The following is a 20857-nucleotide window of genomic DNA, read 5'->3' as shown; positions in this document are numbered from 1 at the left end:
AAAATAATAGCAATTCACTGAAAATAAATTACTTGTTTCAAGGTCTTGGAACTGCAAGGGTTAATTTATGTCTATATGTGGAGTTCCAGTGCTGTCTTAGTAACTGCCTTTAAGTCATTGGAGGTCAAATACTAGAGCAATGGGCTCTATCCTTGACCCTGCAGATCTTAACTATTTCCGACAGCTGGATGTTCTTCTCAGGCATCAATTGTGCTGTACTTCCTCTGTACCAACAGGAGGCAATGACAGGCTCTTCACCAGTGCTGGGGCACTCACTGAAACTCCAGAGTTATTGTTACAGTGAGATATGAGGATGAAGTGTGTACAACTACAATCCACTTCTGGTTGTATAAATCAGAAATTTAAAACACTCCACTTCCAGAGTTCTGATAATCTTTATTTGATTTGCTTGCATGAAGTTTGTAAATGCTTTCTTTGTAAAGAAATGTTGATGAACTGATAGAAAAAGGTTTGGGAGAGTATTTCTATGTAGAAATTGTACAGAAAGTATGGCTCTATGGAAAATATAAGTGCCTTTTAAAGAGCAAGAGTAGAAAACCTTGGGTCTCCAGGTCATAATTATTTAAGTGCTCTCCAGCAGCAAGGTCAATAAAATAATCTAGGGTGAGTTTAATGAATACGTGTGGGGTGGCTACTCTGATCCCTCTCCAGGATGTCCTGTTTACTGTTTCCAATCCTGCCTTGCAGAACAAGAGAGAGAGAGACAGGGAAAGAGGAAAGTTGGCAGAAGGAGACAGGGAGAAGAGGGCAGATAGAAAGAGGGATAAACAGATTGAAACAGCGAGGGAGACAGACAGAAAGACAGATAGAGAGAAGGAGAGAGGACTCCACCTGCACAGCAAACAAGAGTAAAGCAGTCTGGGAGCAGGCGAGACTCCAGCCAGGAAATGGGACTCCCCGTCTCATGGCAGCTTCCTTACTGAACAGCTCTTGGAGCCTGAATCATTGTGGAGGGGTCAGCTCTTCTGGACACTCTCTGGACAGGTGAGTCTGTCTCTGTGTGACTTCAAAGGGAAATGTCTCAGGTCTTTCTTTTTATCTGTTTATGTCTTTTTCTTTTATTCTTTGTGTCCTTCCTTTAAATCAAACTGAGAGAGACTTTCTACCTGTTACAGACTAACAGGGCAGTGATCCAAGTGTTTGGCTTCCATCTTTATTTGCTCTCAATCTCAGGGAAATTCAGATGCAGATCGACCAAGGTAAAAGGAAGGCAGCTAGAAGAGTAATTAACTGTAAATATTATCATGCAACTTTCATTTTTGAGGATTATTATTTATTATTACTTGATTTCTTAGCAGACACCCTTATCCAGGGTGAATTACAATTGTTACAACATATCACATTATTTTTTACACTTGCCCATTGATACAGCTGGGCATTTACTGGAGCAATCCAGGTAAATTACCTTGCTCAAGAGTCCAGTGCCCTAATGAGGATTATATGGGGATTATTTGTATTCAAAGAAAGAAAACACTAACCATTTGGAGCAAGAGCCTTAATGGTCTTGCAAGTACAATGTGCAGGTATTGAGGGAGATAATGGAGTAGTTATATTGCTGTGATGACAGACAGTATCTGCTTGATTGCTGAGTCGCCCAAAACCATAAACCCAAAATCCATGGAATTATGGTCCAGGAGTTCCCCTGTGTTTTATGGAGTTAATTTCAGTTAACTGTTATTTCACTGGAATCTTAAGAAATTAAAATTTGGCTTGAAATGTTCTAGGAATTTATCAGTTCTGAAACTGAGGGAGTCTTCAAGGTAATGAACCTGCACAAATGTGTTGAAATTGCCAAATTGATGCTGAAAATAACCAAAGCGCAAATGGGAGAACATGAAACTTGTACTTGGTGGCAAAACCCTTGTTGGCAATCACAGAGGTCAGACGTTTCTTGTAGTTGGCCACCAGGTTTACACACATCTCAGGAGGGATTTTGTCCCACTCCTCTTTGCAGATCCTCTCCAAGTCATTAAGGTTTCGAGGCTGACGTTTGGCAACTCGAACCTTCAGCTCCCTCCACAGATTTTCTATGGGATTAAAGTCTGGAGACTGGCTAGGCCACTCCAGGACCTTAATGTGCTTCTTCTTGAGCCACTCCTTTGTTGCCTTGGCTGTGTGTTTTGGCTCATTGTCATGCTGGAATACCCATCCACGACCCATTTTCAATGCCCTGGCTGAGGGAAGGAGGTTCTCACCCAAGATTTGACGGTACATGGCCCCGTCCATCGTCCCTTTGATGCGGTGCAGTTGTCCTGTCCCCTTAGCAGAAAAACACCCCCAAAGCATAATGTTTCCACCTCCATGTTTGACGGTGGGGATGGTGTTCTTGGGGTCATTCCTCCTCCTCCAAACACAGCGAGTTGAGTTGATGCCAAAGAGCTCGATTTTGGTCTCATCTGACCACAACACTTTCACTCAGTTCTGCTCTGAATCATTCAGATGTTCATTGGCAAACTTCAGATGGCCCTGTACATGTGCTTTCTTGAGCAGGGGGACCTTGTGGGCGCTGCAGGATTTCAGTCCTTCACGGCGTAGTGTGTTACCAATTGTTTTCTTGGTGACTATGGTCCCAGCTGCCTTGAGATCATTAACAAGATCCTCCCGTGTAGTTCTGGGCTGATTCCTCACTGTTCTCATGATCATTGAAACTCCACGAGGTGAGATCTTGCATGGAGCCCCAGACCGAGGGAGACTGACAGTTATTTTGTGTTTCTTCCATTTGCGAATAATCGCACCAGCTGTTGTCACCTTCTCACCAAGATGCTTGGCGATGGTCTTGTAGCCCATTCCAGCCTTGTGTAGGTCTACAATCTTGTCCCTGACATCCTTGGACAGCTCTTTGGTCTTGGCCATGGTGGAGAGTTTGGAATCTGATTGATTGATTGCGTCTGTGGACAGGTGTCTTTTATACATGTAACGAGCTGAGATTAGGAGCACTCCCTTTAAGAGAGTGCTCCTAATCTCAGCTTGTTACCTGTATAAAAAACACCTGGGAACCAGAAATCTTGCTGATTGATAGGGGATCAAATACTTATTTCCCTCAATAACATGCAAATCAATTTATAACTTTTTTGAAATGCGTTTTTCTGGATTTTTTTGTTGTTATTCTGTCTCTCACTGTTAAAATACACCTACCATTAAAATTATAGACTGATCATTTCTTTGTCAGTGGGCAAACGTACAAAATCAGCAGGGGATCAAATACTTTTTTCCCCTCACTGTATATGAGAGCAGTGTTGTAGGTGTAGTTTCAGAATTCGGGGGGATGTGTCCCCTACGACTATAGAGCCAGGCATACATTATTGGGGGAGACAGTGTAACATTCTCTCAACACGGGGGGACGCTTCCCCCCCTAAACCTGCGCCTATGTATGAGATGCAGTAATCTCTTTGGAACTGGGAGGGACTAAATCAGACAGTTTATAATCAAATCAAGACGCAACTGAGTGACTGCATGACAGACAGGCTTACAGCAGTGGATTCCCATTTAATCACTGCTTATCGTAACACTAAACAATTGCATGGGATATTTTCTTATTACAAACATATTCTTGCCATTGAATAATAAGAGTTCTGCCTATCATAGGAACTGTACTGGATCACAAAATTACTTGTAAGCTTTTGTGAGAAGCACAGCAACGTTTATTGGTATTTTGTGGATGTTCTTTTAAAATGTTTAATCATTAAATAATGATTGGATAGCTACAATTCCACATTACTCCAAACCAGTCTAATTCAGTGGGAAACCCTTAACCAACTTTGGAATGGGAAGCCCAGAGTTGGAATTTACATATAGCTGGTGCATCAGTTAGCCCGTCAAATTAGCACTTACCTGTTACACTAGCTGGCGATATCCTAATAATGTGAAAGGTGCTCATTTGGATAGGCAAATCATAGAGTGGCTGTGGTTGGACAGACTGGTTTGTAAGTGGCTATGTTGTGGAACAAAGCCCACATTTGTCAGTCAGGTTTCGAGTAAATAAAGGACACTACTAGGACAGGAGCGCTAGCACTGGCAGGCAGAGGAGAGTGGAGGGGTGAGTACATTCCCCACAGAGACCAGGGATGGGAGCAGTCCTGACTGAAAAGGTGTATAAGTGTGTGTTAGTGTGTGGATGGTGGGAGCAGGTGTTTGTGTTGGCTTTGGCTTCATGATTCCACGTGGTGCAGGGCAAATACTAGGACCTTGTCTTAGGGGAGGCTAATTAAACCTCAATCTGCAGTAACCCCACAACCTAAAATACAGTGATAAATCACATTTTTATTTGTCCATGGAAAATGGGTCATACTGTTCTCTAAGAGGCATGTGAGTTTGCAGTTGTGTTCTGTATTGGAGTCAGCTTTCCATTACTACTTTGCACTTACTCTCTAGAATGCTCCCCTCCAAGGCATTTGGACCTGCTGATGTATAGATGGGAATTTAAAGGTAATTGGCCGGTGTTCATTCTTGATCATATTTTGCTCTTTCATCTATTTTGTACTGTGTTGTATTGCTTTTATTGCTAATGTTAGTATTGTGTTGTGGTATGAATAGTACCAATTGATCTTTGCACTGCGTTGTGGGATATGTATGTGTGAAAGGTGTAATAAATGAAAGCGATGATGATGATGATCATAGTTTGAAGACCAGCAGTTAATGGTTCCCAGCTGCCTGGCTAGCTCTAACCAGGTGTATCAGAGATCAGAGCAGCTGGCATGGGTGTTTGTGTGGCTATCAGTGGCAGAGCAGGAAAAGCAGGAAAGACCACATGATTGGATTCCACTCCACTTTTCAGAAACAGATACATTTCCAGTATGAATGTTGTTGTGTCTATTGATGAGATCAAATAAAAGTTGCTAGTTTCTGTCTGTCTGTGCCAAGTATGCCAGGTGCATTGCTCTTGCCCATTGAGATGAGTGATCGATTGCTCTGTTCTTCTCCAGGTGTGCAGGAAAGCTCCAGGACAGCAAGTGACCTTTACCCTCAGACCTGGAGAGATGCTGAAGAAGAGGGAAATGGAGGAGGACAGCACCAACCTCATCCCCATGAAGGATGAGCTGGAGACGAACTATGGCAGTCTGGATGTTGATGGGCTTGAAAAGACAAAGGTAGGATGGACACCTTTTCTGCTCATGTGACACCAGACGAGGCAAGCTTGACTCTATTTTGCAGAATTGTTTCCCCCAGATCCAGGGTTAGGCTCTAGTTGGATCCTGCAGTGGTGTAAATATTAATCCTGAATGTGTTGCATTGATGTTTCTGATTGCATCAACCTTTCATTTGTAAAGTTTGTTAGTAGCTGAAGTAGTCTTTTACTGTTGAAACTAATTGCTGTGGACAAGAATTCAGTTTTCTCCTATGTGCGTGTGTAAGATAAGGGCTTTTCAAAGCAGACGCTAAATTATGATTTCTTTAAAAAGCACATCAAAGACATGAAACAGAAGCATTTCCACTTGTCAGTGATGGGAAGAGGGTTGACTTCCTAAACAGGACAGGGCATGATGGGAAGTGGGGGAGGGGTGGCAGAGGGAATCTTGATTACAGAGGGAGGAGGCTGGCAGGGTGATGACAGTCCTAACTCACACCCTGCACTGCCAGCTCCAGCTTTACACACAGCCTGAAGCTCCACACACTGGGATATATATATATATATTATATATACATATGTGTGTGTGTGTGTGTGTGTGTGTGTGTGTATATATATATGTATGTATGTATGTATATATATGCCCAGCCCTGATCAGATGATGTATTTTTATGTGTGTTATATATATTTTGGCTGGGGGACTGTAACCTTTGACCCCAGCTTGCTGGCTTTTAACAGATGTGCATTGACTGCAAACCAATCAATCAGCAACCATTCCTTTTAACAAGAAGCATATCAGAGGGTCTGTGGTTTGATTCCAGGCCAAGGAAGTTGAAAAATCTGATTAACTGAATTCTCCATCTCTTGCATATGCATTTACACAAACTGTTTCCCTGGTAAATAAGCTTTAGCCTCTACTTTTCCATTTATTTTTAACCCAAGAAGCCCATTGTAAGAGTTATCAGATCTGAGCAGGCATTTGTTGTTTACTGTGTGATGTTTGGTGCAGAATAAACCGATCAAACATCTGTCTGTCTCGGTCTTTCTGTCTCTTTGAAGGTCCAGACAGAGCAGGTTTTGAGCAGTTCCCATGACAGGAACCTGTTCAGTGATGGTGTCACCAGGATTGGTAAGAACTCACACAATAAGGAGACAGCAGACATGGGGTGGCTGAATGGCTTTCTTCCATTTTGTCTTTTATGAATAGTTACATAGAAATTACTCTGCGAAAAACCCCAGCCTTTTAAAGTTGTGTTTCTAGTATGGAGATCCTTCAAAAAGGTTAACTACACAACACAACTGACTAACTGTTATGATTTCCCACTATTGGTAGATAATACTGCCACTATGGAAAGACCTACAAAATAAATAGTTGATATGCAGATAGTGTGAGGGTGATATTTAGTATTGACATAATTTTATAAAATAAACAGCTGAATCACTGGAGGTTCACATTACACAGAAAAGCTTCTGAGCCACCCTGGACAAACTGGTAATTTTAATTAGTGTCAGAGTTCTCTTTAACAAAACATTGAACAATTAATATTACATAGTTTGCTTCTATTACAAATGAATAAATATATACAAACTTTCTGCTAGTGTGAATTGAAAATCTATTTCTAAAAACTGGTCTAACTTCCTGATTATTCTTCAACTCCTTCAGGTTGAAAAGTTTTTATCTTGATTGTTTGAACAGTGATGCATATATAGATAGTGCCAGCTGCAGACTGAATTTTCTTTTCTCTTTTACAGCTCAGTAATTCTTGCAACTCTGTTATCTCTCCCTACAAGAGAGGGCAGTGTGGGAATTCTTGTTCCTCAGTTAACATCAGTGCAAATCCTTCTCTGGGCAAATGCTAAGAAAAGTGTTTCTGCTGAGTGCAACTATGTCTGTGGTGCTCCTCTGATCCTCTAAGATGTGTATGTTTCCTGTGTGTTTTTGCACTGGACACGTGTTTAAACTGTGTGTGAGTTTGTGTGTGTTACTCTGAGTTTGCTGTGCCTGTGTGTATACTCTGTATATTTGCAGTATGTATAGCTAAGCCCTGTGTATTTTTGCTCTGTTTTGCTTTGTGTGTTAGTGGTCTTGGTGTCTATCTTCTGACTTTACTTTATTGGTTTTGTACTCAGAGTGTTGTCTATACTGTTAAAAAATATTGTTCAGTAGACAGAAAGCCAGCAGGTGTGTGCACAAGACTACTGAATATCAATGTTTCCCAACCTGCTTTCCACAGTACATTGTTGAGCCTTCAGGCATGAACAGTTGTGTCACTGAATTATTATCAATCTTTAATCAATAAATTAAGTAAGTTAAAAAAGTATTAAATTATGTTACCTACCTACCTTAAACATTGAAATCTTAACTTCTTTCAGGTGTAAAAAAATGATAAACATATCTTCTAAATCATTATACAAATATGTATTTCTAATAATAATATTCAGAATCTTTAGTCTAATCTGTGATAAAGTATTGTAGTGGTGACAGGAGAGATGTGTGCCTAATTACAACTTTCCAATGCCAATCTTTCACATTTTATAACACATAAGAAATGTTTTATATTAAATATGTAAATAACTTCTACCAGAACTAGGATACTCTTAATATCAGGATAACCTCAGGAATCTATGCTGGTATAACACTGCTGATGAAAGTCATGTCTGTGAAACTGTACACCTGTACTTGATTGGTGAGATTGGTGAGAGTATGAGCTTCCATTTTCTTTGGGTCATGTTTTTTTGACATTTGTCAAAGTGAGAGTGTATTCGTGATTCCCTGTGTACAGACTTTGTCCTGGTCTGGGAGGAGGAGATGAAGGAGAAACCCAAAGCAAGCGAGACAGACGGGGAGACGCCCAAGATGACTCTAGAGACGAGTAGCCAGTGGAGACGGCGCTTTTTGAAGAAGCTCCTCAAAGTGGGAGTCCACATGGAGGAGGTGGGCAGTTCTCTTCTGCCAATCCCCGTGCACATAAGGGGCTGCACTAGCTCTGAGTATACTGTATTCCCCTCTCTAGGATTCTTCAGTTTGTGTTCATCAGTGAGATGGGATTAAAGTTATTACTTGTATAACGGGGCTCATTGTGAATATTAACTAATTATGGTGATGTAACCCAGTTGTGAAATCAGTAGAGTGTATAGACCTACAGCATTGGGAGTCTTGTCTTTTGGCACTCTACTGGGTTTAACAGTGCTCTGGGGAATGCCAGATTTATAATTTACATTGTCATCAGATTGGCTTTCCTGATACAGTAATGCAGGTTGTTACTTGTTGTTCCACTGGCATGTTCCTCAGTGGGATTCCAGTAGCACAAATTAAACATTAACTCACCCTTTTCAGTTGGAGATTCATTGATTTGGCATGCAATACCTCTCCAAAAACTATACATGAAATAACACAGCTTAGTCATTGCAAAATTGTATAAAACAGTGAGGTTACTAATCATTGTTAAGAATAGCTTCTTGTCAACTTTTCTATCTGTTAATGTGAAATTTGTCTTTTGATATTTAATCAAGAGAACAAACAGAAGCTATCTGGAGGTGTAAGTAGTGAGACAAATTGGGTGTGACGGCATATTCTGTGTCTTTCTCTTCAGAAAGTTGTGGTGCGAGATAAGACACAGATCACCTATGTGCTTCTCAATGCCCCCTGGAGTGTGCTGTGTTACTACGCAGAGGAAATCAGCCTGCGTGCCCCATTGCAGGTCAGTATGTCCCAGGATCCCAGTGTCTATGTTTTTTAAGAAACCTGCTATCAAAGGGTCCACATGACCAAGTGTACCATTCTCTTTGTATCACAGTATTCCAGTGTCTCAATATTCTAGTATGCTAGTGTCCCAGTATCCCAGCCATCTGATCTCAAACTATCACTGTATCACAGGATTCCAGAATCTCAATATTCTACTATTGCACTCTCCCAGTTTCCTCAGTCCTGCTATCACAATGTACCAGTTTTTATTGGCCCACTTTCCTGAATTCTAAACTACTGTTTTTAATTAAAATGACTACAAATTAGACCTTTTACTGCTCCTGTTTCTGCAGGTTGTCCCTCAAAAGATGTCCAACTGGTCAGAGAAGGCCCTGCAGAGAGTGGGCATCCCCAACATGATGTACCAAGATGTGCCCAACCCCCCGCCCGACTTCTACACCTGCCAGTTCAGGACCAACAAGCTGGAGAGGTGCGCTGGGCTTGAATCTTGGCACAGGAGAGAACGCCATCATATAATTATTCCACTCTTTTACCTTCTGCAGCCACATGAAGACCATTAATAATTGTTTACAGGATTATTGCTGTCATAACTAGTAAATACTCATAGATTTTGTCCATCATATCTTAAGCATAAGCATTGCTAAACATTGGCTTAATATGCTGTGGTGATTATTCTAGTACTTTTTCACCTTGGTTATCTGAATATTAATTTGACACTCAGCTGTTAGAGAGAGTTCTACTGATAATGCAAAAGTATAACCTAAATCATTAAACAAATCCAGAGACTTGCAATAGTGATGATTAACCTGAATAGGATACACTTGGTGAAAAATGCAAGAGGTGCAAAAGGTCATAGCGTTATGAGACTGAGCTAGGTGGCTTCCAGTGCTACCTGTCACGCTTGGATTTGCTTAGTCAAGATCTTAAACAGTTTTTATGGAGCAAATCCGTGTTTACTTACTGATTATACAAAGGTGTGTTTGTGGAGGAAACGTCAGAGTGTAGAGGGATTTGTAATCAATGCACATATCTTGTGATTGAAATGATAGTTCATTTAAAAAATGCTAACCCCAGTTCTGAAGCTGTTTATTTACTGAGTGTGTGTCTACAGGTTCCTGGGAAGTGACAATCAGGATACTTTCTTTAAGAACACACAGAGACACCAGATTGTGAGTAGTTTCCCCACCCTTTCTACAAAGCTATTTTGGCCTTTTTAACTCAAGGTCCTGCAGTCCTGTTTATTTGGAATTGCCACTATCAGGGTTTTCTCCTTTTTTCCTTGCATTGTGCTACCAGCTCCCCCTCTCCCCTCTGTGTCTCTGCCTTTGTCCCTCATCTCTCCTGTCTTTCTTTTCCTCTCCCTGTCCTTGCCTCTGTCTGCTCCTCTCTTACACCCTCTCTCCCTCTTTCTCCAGCTGTATGAGATTCTAGCCAGGACCCCTTACGGTGCTGTAAAGCGAGGGGAGGTAGGGATCGACCGGCTGATCAGCGAGAAGGTCTTCACTGCTGCTTACCCTCTACATGATGTAAGCACCCTGCCCTGCTCCTCTGTCTTCTTAATGGTATCCAATGGAGGGATGTGGGGAGATCTGAGGGGTCTGATGACTGAGTGTCCCAAAGCCTTTTGCTCAGTGGTTCCCAACCCTGTAGTCCTGGAGGAGCCCTTTGTGTGCTGGGTTTTGTTCCCACTACACTCTTGATTGAACCCTCAATTGAATTTCAAGCTTGTCAGCGGTTTTCAGCTCTTAAACAGATCAAGATTGTTCAGGTAAGTAGCTGACAACAACTGGGGCTGGAAAGAGAAGCAGAATGCAGAGGGATACAAATATTCCCCCTGAAACCACAAAGACCCATAGAAGAGCGGTCGATCACCAGTCAATAAAACAATATAGTTTTATTTACTGTACATAAGGAGAGCACCTTTCTGTATCAGGCAGTACAGAAAGAATACTCTCAACTTTCAGTGGTTACAACAACACCTTATACATTGAGGGGAAAAAAGTATTTGATCCCCTGGTGATTTTGTACGTTTGCCCAGTGACAAGGAAATGATCAGTCTATAATTTTAATGGTAGGTGTATTTTAACAGTGAGAGACAGAATAACAACAAAAAAATCCAGAAAAATGCATTTCAAAAAAGTTATAAATTGATTTGCATGTTAATGAAGGAAATAAGTATTTGATCCCCTATCAATCAGCAAGATTTCTGGCTCCCAGGTGTCTTTTATACAGGTAACGAGCTGAGATTAGGAGCACTCTTTTAAAGGGAGTGCTCCTAATCTCAGCTCGTTACCTGTATAAAAGACACCTGTCCACAGAAGCAATCAATCAATCAGATTCCAAACTCTCCACCATGGCCAAGACCAAAGAGCTGTCCAAGGATGTCAGGGACAAGATTGTAGACCTACACAAGGCTGGAATGGGCTACAAGACCATCACCAAGCAGCTTGGTGAGAAGGTGACAACAGTTGGTGTGATTATTCGCAAATGGAAGAAACACAAAATTGACACAAAACTGTCAGTCTCCCTCGGTCTGGGGCTCCATGCAAGATCTCACCTCGTGGAGTTTCAATGATCATGAGAACGGTGAGGAATCAGCCCAGAACTACACGGGAGGATCTTGTTAATGATCTCAAGGCAGCTGGGACCATAGTCACCAAGAAAACAATTGGTAATACACTACGCCGTGAAGGACTGAAATCCTGCAGCGCCCGCAAGGTCCCCCTGCTCAAGAAAGCACATGTACAGGCCCGTCTGAAGTTTACCAACATCTGAATGATTCAGAGGAGAACTGGGTGAAAGTGTTGTGGTCAGATGAGACCAAAATCGAGCTCTTTGGCATCAACTCAACTCGCCGTGTTTGGAGGAGGAGGAATGACCCCAAGAACACCATCCCCACCGTCAAACATGGAGGTGGAAACATTATGCTTTGGGGGTGTTTTTCTGCTAAGGGGACAGGACAACTGCTCGGCATCAAAGGGACGATGGACAGGGCCATGTACCGTCAAATCTTGGGTGAGAACCTCCTTCCCTCAGCCAGGGCATTGAAAATGGGTCGTGGATGGGTATTCCAGCATGACAATGACCCAAAACACACAGCCAAGGCAACAAAGGAGTGGCTCAAGAAGAAGCACTTTAAGGTCCTGGAGTGGCCTAGCCAGTCTCCAGACTTTAATCCCATAGAAAATCTGTGGAGGGAGCTGAAGGTTCGAGTTGCCAAACGTCAGCCTCGAAACCTTAATGACTTGGAGAGGATCTGCAAAGAGGAGTGGGACAAAATCCCTCCTGAGATGTGTGTAAACCTGGTGGCCAACTACAAGAAACATCTGACCTCTGTGATTGCCAACAAGGGTTTTGCCACCAAGTACTAAGTCGAAGGGGTCAAATACTTATTTCCCTCATTAACATGCAAATCAATTTATAACTTTTTTGAAATGCGTTTTTCTGTATTTTTTTGTTGTTATTCTGTCTCTCACTGTTAAAATACACCTACCATTAAAATTATAGACTGATCATTTCTTTGTCAGTGGGCAAACGTACAAAATCAGCAGGGGATCAAATACTTTTTTCCCTCGTTGTATACTCTTTTTTTCCTGTATCTTAACTGTCCTCTCATTCTAGGCAGGATGCAAAGTTCGTTCTTGCGGTGCGATTGACCAGAGAAAGTTCTTTATGCAAAATGTTCTAACTCTCATCCTCCCTGCCGTACATGGCTCGACCTTTCCAACATACCCTGCAAAAGAAAACACTGACGCAGACATATCTCTTATCAACAACTGACAGACGCACATCCCTTTTTAGGGTACATATTATTTGTACAATAAAAGTCTGATAATATCGAGCTCTTGCCGTGCTTCTCTTGCAGTCATTTTCCACCCCCTTCAAGGTATAGGGAGTCCTCCAGCAATAGGATTGTGAACCATTTCCTTTGCTGAATTGCAGCAGTGGAAACACAATACCCGGACATAGAAACATTTTTCAATATGAATTGAGGACAGTGCATGCGGACGGGGACTAGCGTTGTGCTGACCTCAGCCTCTTTTAGACAAACATCAGCTGTTGGATGTATTAAGTGTATTTTTTTATTTACCTTAGTTTTGTGTCCATTTGCATACTCTGAGGTGGATGCTAAGTCATGTCATGTCACGTGGTGAAAGGCTCTTTTGATCCCCAGGGCCCATTTGAAGCCCCCTCCAGCACTGTGGACCCAGAGTCTCTAAGCCTGCGGCAGATTTTATACCAGTATTGGGCTCGCTGGGCCTGCTGGAAAAAGTACCAGCCCCTGGACCACATCCGCGAGTACTATGGAGAGAAGATTGCCCTCTATTTTGCATGGCTGGGTATGTCCACTTTACTGTTGCTATTCATAGTACTACTGGACTTTCTTCTACACTGACTGTGGCTTGTAATGCTACTGCTGCTGCCCACTGCAGTGCAAACACCAACTGATATGAATTTTGGAAAGTTCAATTGGAAAGGATAGGCAACAACATATACATTGTCAGAGGGCAAAGTGGTCTAGTGATTAAGGGAAAATGGCCTATTACCGCAAGATTTGTGCTTCTGTTTTTGCCAAATGACGAATTATTCTCTTCTTTTTTTTTTTTTTTATTGGATAAAGATAATTATTTATAAGATTCTGAATAGCCCAGTCATTTGAAGTGATGTAAGTCAAGTGTGCATATGGCCACATTCCCCAGTGACTGTGATTAAACTCCGTCCCTGTTCAGGATTCTACACTGGCTGGCTCCTACCCGCTGCTGTCGTGGGCACCCTGGTGTTCTTCTTTGGAATCTGGCTAATGCTGGTTGACATCCCGGCGTGAGTATGGAAAGAGAGAGAGAAAAAGCAGGGGCATATTATTTATGAAGTACCATGTAGATATATAATACTGTCATTTTGGAATTTGAGCTTTAAAGGGTTCATTCTTCTCACAAGCGATTTGCTGTTTGTTGTCTTTGCCCTGGAGATGTGCTTCAGCAGTTTGGTTTTGTCTGTCAGTCACAGGCATCTCCTGTTTGTGCTGTATGCTGTGTGTCTTGTTTGGGGACAGCCATGCAGTTTACCTGGGGCACTCTGGAGCGCTGAAGAACTGCACTGACATCTCTATGGGTTGTGCTTGTATCCCCATTACACATGTCCTGTGATGTCTACCGGCCTCTTGCTTCTTCCTGATAAATTTACCGTATATGTTTTAACTGTGATTTTAACATAATGTTACAGTGGCTTCCCATGTCTTCAACATGCCTTAATTGTGGGTTACTTCACTGGACCTTTGCAATATCATTACTAATATGTTGTAAAGCACAGTTTGAGACATGTTAAAACCTTAGGTAGCCACTCTAAACCTATGGGACAATCATATTAGAAGTGCACAAACCCTATGGTAAATTTGCCAGGGTAAACTGTGATGCTTTGTTTCTAGGAAGGAAATCTGTGAAAGTGAGAATAGGTACATCATGTGCCCCCTCTGCAACATCTGCTCCCACTGGAACCTCTCCAGCATCTGCATCACATTCAAGGTACTGTGTGATGAACAGTCAGTAACGTATGGTTAAGCCCATTCAAATCATGGCCAAAGTTTAGTACTCTTGAAGTACAGCTCTTGCCGTGTTTGTGTGTCTCTTTGGTTATCAGCCCTACATGTATGCACACTATACGTGTAACGCTAAAGTGTACTGTATTTATTTTTCTTAAGGGTGTGTCTGTTTATATTTCTGTGTTCGTGTGTGTCTCAGGCTGGCCTACTGTTTGACAACGGGGGAACGGTGTTCTTCAGTATTTTCATGTCACTGTGGGCTGTCACCTTCCTGGAGTACTGGAAACGCACCAACTCTGTGTTGGCCCACCGCTGGGACTGCTCTGAGTTTGAGGAGATAGAGGTGCAGTTGGGACTCCGGTTTCATCATGAAATGAATACACTTCCCCCAAATAATCTATGTTGCATATATACCTTTACATGGAATGTAATAGATGGTCGACCCTGTTCCTAAAGAGTCATTGAGTAGTAATTCAGACAATAATTGAATTAATTAAGAAGCTAACCATTTGGATTTTAAAAAAGTACCTCTTGATGTGTCTCCTCCCAACTGCTCACTGTGCTGCAGGAGCGTCCGCGCCCCGAGTTCACGGCCATGGCTCCCATGACGGTTCGGAACCCAGTGACGGGCGCTGAGGAACCCTATTTCCCCAAGACCTTGCGTTTCAACCGCACCTTGACCGGCTTCATGGTCATCATCATCATGGTTAGACACTATGAGACGATACCATACACTACAGCACACAACACACTACTGTCCAAAAGAAAAGAAAACAATATAAAAATACAGAGCAATGCAATTCCCATAATAAAAAACCTGTGAAAATGTAACACTGCAGTGCTTAAGGTGTTAAACTTCTGCTGCTCTCCCTGCACTGAAATAATTAATGGGGATTGCAGGTGTAGATGACCTCACACCAGGCAGTTCACACCACATAAAGGATGCTGTGTATTTTCTCCCTCACAGGTCACTGTTGTCCTCATGTTCCTGATTGCCATCATCCTCTACAGGACCATTCTCAGCATCGTCATCTCCAGATCTCAGAATGCCTTTTTCATCTTTTCTGTGAGTTTCCTACTCCCCCTTCTTCTAGTTGTTGTTCCCAAACTGTACAGACTTATTTTTCAGGCAATGTTATATATATATACACCAATCAGCCATAACATTATGACCACCTGCCTAATATTGTGTAGGTTCCCCTTGTGCCACCAAAACACCCCTGACCCGTCGAGGCATGGACTCCACTAGACCTCTGAAGGTGTGTTGTGGTATCTGGCACCAAGACGTTAGCAGCAGATCCTTTTAAGGGGCCTCCATGGATCGGACTTGTTTGTCCAGCACATCCCACAGATGCTCGATTGGATTGAGATCTGGGGAATTTGGAGGCCAAGTCAACACCTTGAACTCGTGATTCATCAGACCAGACCACCTTCTTTCATTGCTCCGTGGTCCAGTTCTGATGCTCACGTGCCCTTTGTAGACACTTTCGGCAGTGGACAGGGGTCAGCATGGGCACCCTGACTGGTCTGCGGCTACGCAGCCCCATACACAACAAATTGCGATGCACTGTGTGTTCTGACACCTTTCTATCAGAACCAGCATTAACTTTTTCAGCAATTTGAGCTACAGTAGCTCGTCTGTTGGATCGGACCACACGATCCAGCCTTCGCTCCCCACGTGCATCAATGAGCCTTGGCCGCCCATGACCCTGTCACCGGTTCTCCACTTTTCCTTCCTTGGACCACTTTTGATAGGTACTGACCACTGCAGACCGGGAACACCCCACAAGAGCTGCAATTTTGGAGGTGCTCTGACCCAGTCGTCTAGCCATCACAATTTGGCCCTTGTCAAAGTCACTCAGATCCTTACGCTTGCCCATTTTTCCTGCTTCTAACACATCAACTTTGAGGACAAAATGTTCACTTGCTGCCTAATATATCCCACCAACTGACAGATGCCATGATAACGAAATTATCAGTGTTATTCACTTCACCTGTCAGTGGTCATAATGTTATGGCTGATCGGTAAATATATATAATTGCCACTAACTGATCTTTGATCACCTCTCACTGTCTCCATCTGCAGGCAGGGCGGATTGCCAGTCTGACCGGTTCTGTGCTCAACCTGCTGGTGATTCTGTTGCTGTCTCGAGTGTACACCCTCCTGGCTCAGATCCTGACTCGCTGGGGTGAGGATTGACTGACTGTTCCATGCTGTGTTGTGCAGTGAGGCCATTTTCCTCAGATTTTGTCCATGCAGTACCTGACCACGGACAATGATACACATGCTTAACTACATACATAGGTCAAACTGGAAATTGATTGTTCTGTTTGTGTTTTTCTTGTTTAATCTGGTCCCTGTTGTCCAACCACCAGAGATGCACAGGACTCAGACGAAATATGAGGACGCCTTCATCCTCAAAGTTTTTGTCTTCCAGTTCATCAACTTTTACTCCTCTCCCGTCTACATTGCCTTCTTCAAGGGCCGGTGAGTTTGTTGTTCCCGGCATTCCTCACTCCTCTTCTGCTGCAGGCCAACCAGAACCTGGCCAACTCCTTGAAGCTAAGTGTTACATGGTATTCTCTGTCCCCCAGGTTTGTGGGATACCCTGGAAATTACCACACCTTACTGGGAATCCGCAATGAGGATGTAAGTGTTTCTTCTGCATCCTTCTGATGGATCATCCTTGACCTGCTGCAGTCACTACAATTAAAAGTTATTATGATTATAATAAGTAGAAGTAGGTAGAAATGTTCCTTTTCTTCCTATTTATTGAACATGATCATCAAAAGCAGCAGCATCATTGTCATCAAACTTTTCCTTCGATTGTAACCCCAATTTATTCAGTGTCACAATGCTTTCTAGTGCTCTAGAATGGTTTCATCAATGGTTGAATTAGCCCCACTGTTTGGTCACTGTTTACTACAGTCTACCATGACATCTACTTGGTTTGGCAGTGTTAACCTTTTTTAAGGGCTGGAATGGTGCCCTCGGTGCTGTACTGCGATTCCTCTAATTGACTCTCTGTGTTACTGCTGGCAGTGTGGCGCGGGGGGCTGTCTGATCGAGTTGGCCCAGGAACTCCTTGTCATCATGGTGGGAAAACAGCTCATCAACAACATCCAGGAGTTCATCTGCCCGTGAGTCACTGCGTCGTTCCCCCCGTACTTCCTCTCTCACTCTGTCAGTATCTCTCACTTGCTTGGATTCATTTCTCCTCTTGTTCTCTCTTTCTATATCTCTCTCTTTCACTCTTTCGCTGTAGGAAGGTGAAAAGTTGGTGGCAAAAGAGGAAATTCCAGAGTAAACAAGAGGAAGCAAGGAAAACAGACATGCAGCTACCCCCCTGGGAAGCCAACCACCAGCTACTGGTGTGCGAGGGTCTATTTGACGAGTACCTGGAAATGGGTGAGTCCACCACTGCAGGCCCTTATGGCTCACCTGAACACTGAAATGGGGTGTAAAATTATGTGAGTTAATCTTTAATGTTTTGCATGTCATCTCCTATAAGAATAAGAGTATGTTTTAAGGTGACCCAGGCCTTGAAATGTCAATGATGCGTGTGCCCCCTCAGTGTTGCAGTTTGGCTTCATCACCATCTTCGTGGCAGCGTGCCCGCTGGCGCCCCTCTTCGCTCTACTCAATAACTGGGTAGAGGTGCGGCTGGATGCGCAGAAGTTCGTGTGTGAGTACCGGCGGCCTGTCGTAGAGCGTGCACAGGACATCGGCATCTGGTTCAACATCATGCACGTCATAACACACCTGGCAGTGGTCAGCAATGTAAGGCAATCCTCATCATCGTCATCATTTGTGTCCCATGAGAGCGGTGGGTGGTGAGCTGTGTGATCAGTGCTGTGCTCTGTGCCCCGTCTCTGTGCCAGGCCTTTATGATTGCGTTCACCTCTGACTTCCTCCCGCGCCTTTATTACCGCTACACCACAGAGGGCAGCCTGAGAGGATACATCAACTTCACCCTGGCCTTCGCCCCTGAGAGTTACACCCAGAACAACACCATGTGCCGGTACAGCAGGGTGGGGGGCAGAGGCTGCAGGGCCCTGTGGCAAGACACAGTGTAGTCCGTGCTCTTTGTGGGGTACATCAAGGATTTTTCCTCTGGTGCTAATTTTCCAGCCAAACACAAAGTAGAAATAGTTGAAAAATGTGTATGTATTTTTATTTCCTTATTTAAAATATATATATTTTTTTATAAAATGCAGTTTATCTGGGAACAAGTGGAACACATTCTGCGTTGATCAGATACTGAGTCTCTGGAAAGCAATAACCCCTAACCTGTGCAGACCGGTTTCATTTTGTTACTCATCACAACTCTTCTACATAGTGCCTCTTGACAACAAACTCTTGTCAGTCTAATGTAGTATAGTGCTTTTCTTTTCTATGAAAGTTGCAGAATGTGATATGTAATGTTAAGTAATAAAATCATATCCTGAAGCTGTGTTTGTCTGTTTTAAATGGTCAGGTATCGAGGCTTTAGAGACCATAAAGGCCATTACCTACCAGAATACTTCAATCTGCTGGCCATTCGCTTGGGATTTATTATCATTTTTGAGGTATGTCTTATTTTTTCCTAAGACATGAGTCCTGAAAAAAAATTCTCCTCTGGCTGGTTTCTGTTCTTCCACCTATGAGCATTCCACAGTTTCCATATCATTATTATTCACACCCACCCTGTACAGCTCAATCAAAGTGATTCGTCAATAGAGAACTTGATTGCAGTAATGACTTCAGATCATCATAAAGAAAATTGTGAAATTAATCTTCTCCTCCTTCTGTATAGCTGTCACTCTCAGATCCTGTCTTGGGCTCTTCTCCCTGCCTGTCTTTCTATCTCACGTTCTCTGTCATTCTCCCTGCTGTCTATCTTTCACTCCATATGCACCCCTGTCAATCTCTGCCTCTCTCTCTGTCCATATTCTGTATCTGTACCTTTCTAAATGTTTCTTGTGATATCGCTCTCTCTATGTCCTCTCTAGCACGTTGTGTTCTTCATCGCGCGTTTGATTGACATGATGGTGCCGGACATCCCTGAGGAGGTGGAGATAAAGATTAAGAGGGAGCACTACATGGCCAAGGAGGCGCTGGCAGAGAATCAGGTGAGGGTGAGGGTATCTTGCCTCCCATTGACACCTGTTCTAATCTGTGTTTTGTTCTCATCTCAGTGATGTGCCCTGGGGGTGCTATAACTGTGCTCTTTTTGTGATGTTTCCCTCAGTCTCTGGGACAGAAAGTGTTTCTGGAAGACACTGACCAGCCACTCCCAGAGCTTCGTCATCGTCACAATTTCCAGGGCAAGACACACTCGGCAAGGAACAATGACAGCCTGCCCCTACCACGAGACACCGACTCTCCCCCGCCCATGTTAACACCCATCCCTGAGGACAAACACCCTTCCTGACCCCCCAATCTTTAGAGGACTGGGCACTGTTTTGCTGATGAGTGCCAACCCTTGAAAATATCTGAGTAATCAAAGATGGTAATGAATGAAGTTTTCTGAACTCAGGGGAACTGGAACAAACTTTCATTTGGGTCAGAATTTCAGCACTACTGGAACTTCAGTGCTATGTAGTAGTGCTCTGTCAGCACACTTGGAAGTCCATGTGGGTGCAAAGGCTTTGGACCAAACCACAAGGAGGTTAGGGAAAAGGACTTGCATCCAGGAGGAGAATGTTTCAAACCCTGACTCCCTGTTTGGTATCCTGAGCAAAGTCTCTGTCTGAGAGTCAGTCTCTGTAATTTTTTTTAGAACTGTTAAATGATTATTATTATTATTATTATTATTATTATTATTATTATTATTATTATTATTATTATTATTATTACTACTACCACTACTCCCAACACACAGTGGTTGAATACCTTGAGGCTGGCTGATCACATCAATGTTTTAACAAGGTCTTTAGTAAAAGGAGCAGGATAATACATTTTGAATCCCCCTGACTGACTGCTTCCTCAGCTTTGCAAACTGCTTGAGCTGCAGGCTTAGTGTACAGCACACAGACGAAGCCTTAGCATTAGCATTTTATACTCTTTAGTAAAGGGGAATGTAACCTACATACACTGTTGTTTATTTGTGTTGGTTAAGTGCACCTTCTTGATTCGTCCACTGAAATACTCTGAGGGTGTAAACACACATTTCATAAAGAGAAACTCATTATTAACCTTATGCATTGCCCTAAATGGAACTCTGAGTCTTCAGAACTCCAGGGTTACGGTTAAGCTTAAAAGGAAGACTCAGAGTTCCATTTACACCCGAACACTAGCCCTAAAATACAGTACATGTGCACAGAATCGAACCCAGGACTCAAGCACACTGATATTCCTGTATGGTGTTTAAATGGATTGATCACCAACCCCAGCAGTCCGCAGGAAGAACATTCAGCCAATGATGTTCAATTCTTGGAAGCAGCTCCATCTGGTGGTATGTTTTTATGGGTACACTTCAGCCCTCTTCTGAGACACAAATGACTGGGCTATTCATCATATTTTACTGCTGGGGTCTCTGATGTA

The 20857-nt window shown here is 43.0% G+C and overlaps 1 protein-coding gene across 3 annotated transcripts; it reads left to right on the top strand.

The window, feature by feature from the left end:
- The first annotated feature begins 719 nt into the window (after positions 1-719).
- Positions 720-20401, top strand: ano7 (anoctamin 7). 3 transcript variants are annotated; one of them, XM_066709021.1, is made up of 25 exons: positions 4002-4057; positions 4393-4446; positions 4944-5108; positions 6146-6215; positions 7870-8021; positions 8680-8787; positions 9125-9261; positions 9904-9961; positions 10208-10318; positions 12967-13132; positions 13523-13613; positions 14218-14314; positions 14531-14674; positions 14900-15037; positions 15299-15397; positions 16418-16520; positions 16708-16819; positions 16927-16981; positions 17375-17472; positions 17598-17740; positions 17907-18112; positions 18214-18353; positions 18810-18900; positions 19324-19443; positions 19563-20401. In XM_066709021.1, the coding sequence occupies exons 3-25, from the start codon at positions 4998-5000 to the stop codon at positions 19743-19745; spliced, it is 2733 nt and encodes a 910-aa protein (XP_066565118.1). In that variant the 5' UTR covers positions 4002-4057; positions 4393-4446; positions 4944-4997; the 3' UTR covers positions 19746-20401. The 3 variants fall into 3 exon arrangements, with proteins under 3 accessions (XP_066565117.1, XP_066565119.1, XP_066565118.1); XM_066709020.1 differs by lacking the exons at positions 4002-4057; positions 4393-4446 and adding an exon at positions 720-1005; XM_066709022.1 differs by lacking the exon at positions 4393-4446 and having other exon boundaries at positions 3989-4057.
- Positions 20402-20857: the final 456 nt, after the last annotated feature.

This window comes from Amia ocellicauda, chromosome 7 (genome assembly GCF_036373705.1).
Source record: "Amia ocellicauda isolate fAmiCal2 chromosome 7, fAmiCal2.hap1, whole genome shotgun sequence".
Lineage (NCBI taxonomy): Eukaryota > Metazoa > Chordata > Actinopteri > Amiiformes > Amiidae > Amia > Amia ocellicauda.
This window is presented reverse-complemented; position numbering and strand designations above follow the sequence as displayed.

Bases quoted from the DNA above. Each gene is read 5' to 3' on its own strand.
- ano7 (XM_066709020.1), top strand. From the start codon at position 4,998: ATGCTGAAGAAGAGGGAAATGGAGGAGGACAGCACCAACCTCATCCCC. The intron at 6,216-7,869 runs GTAAGAACTCAC...CCCTGTGTACAG, and splicing joins TGATGGTGTCACCAGGATTG to ACTTTGTCCTGGTCTGGGAG. The intron at 15,398-16,417 runs GTGAGTTTCCTA...CTCCATCTGCAG, and splicing joins ATGCCTTTTTCATCTTTTCT to GCAGGGCGGATTGCCAGTCT.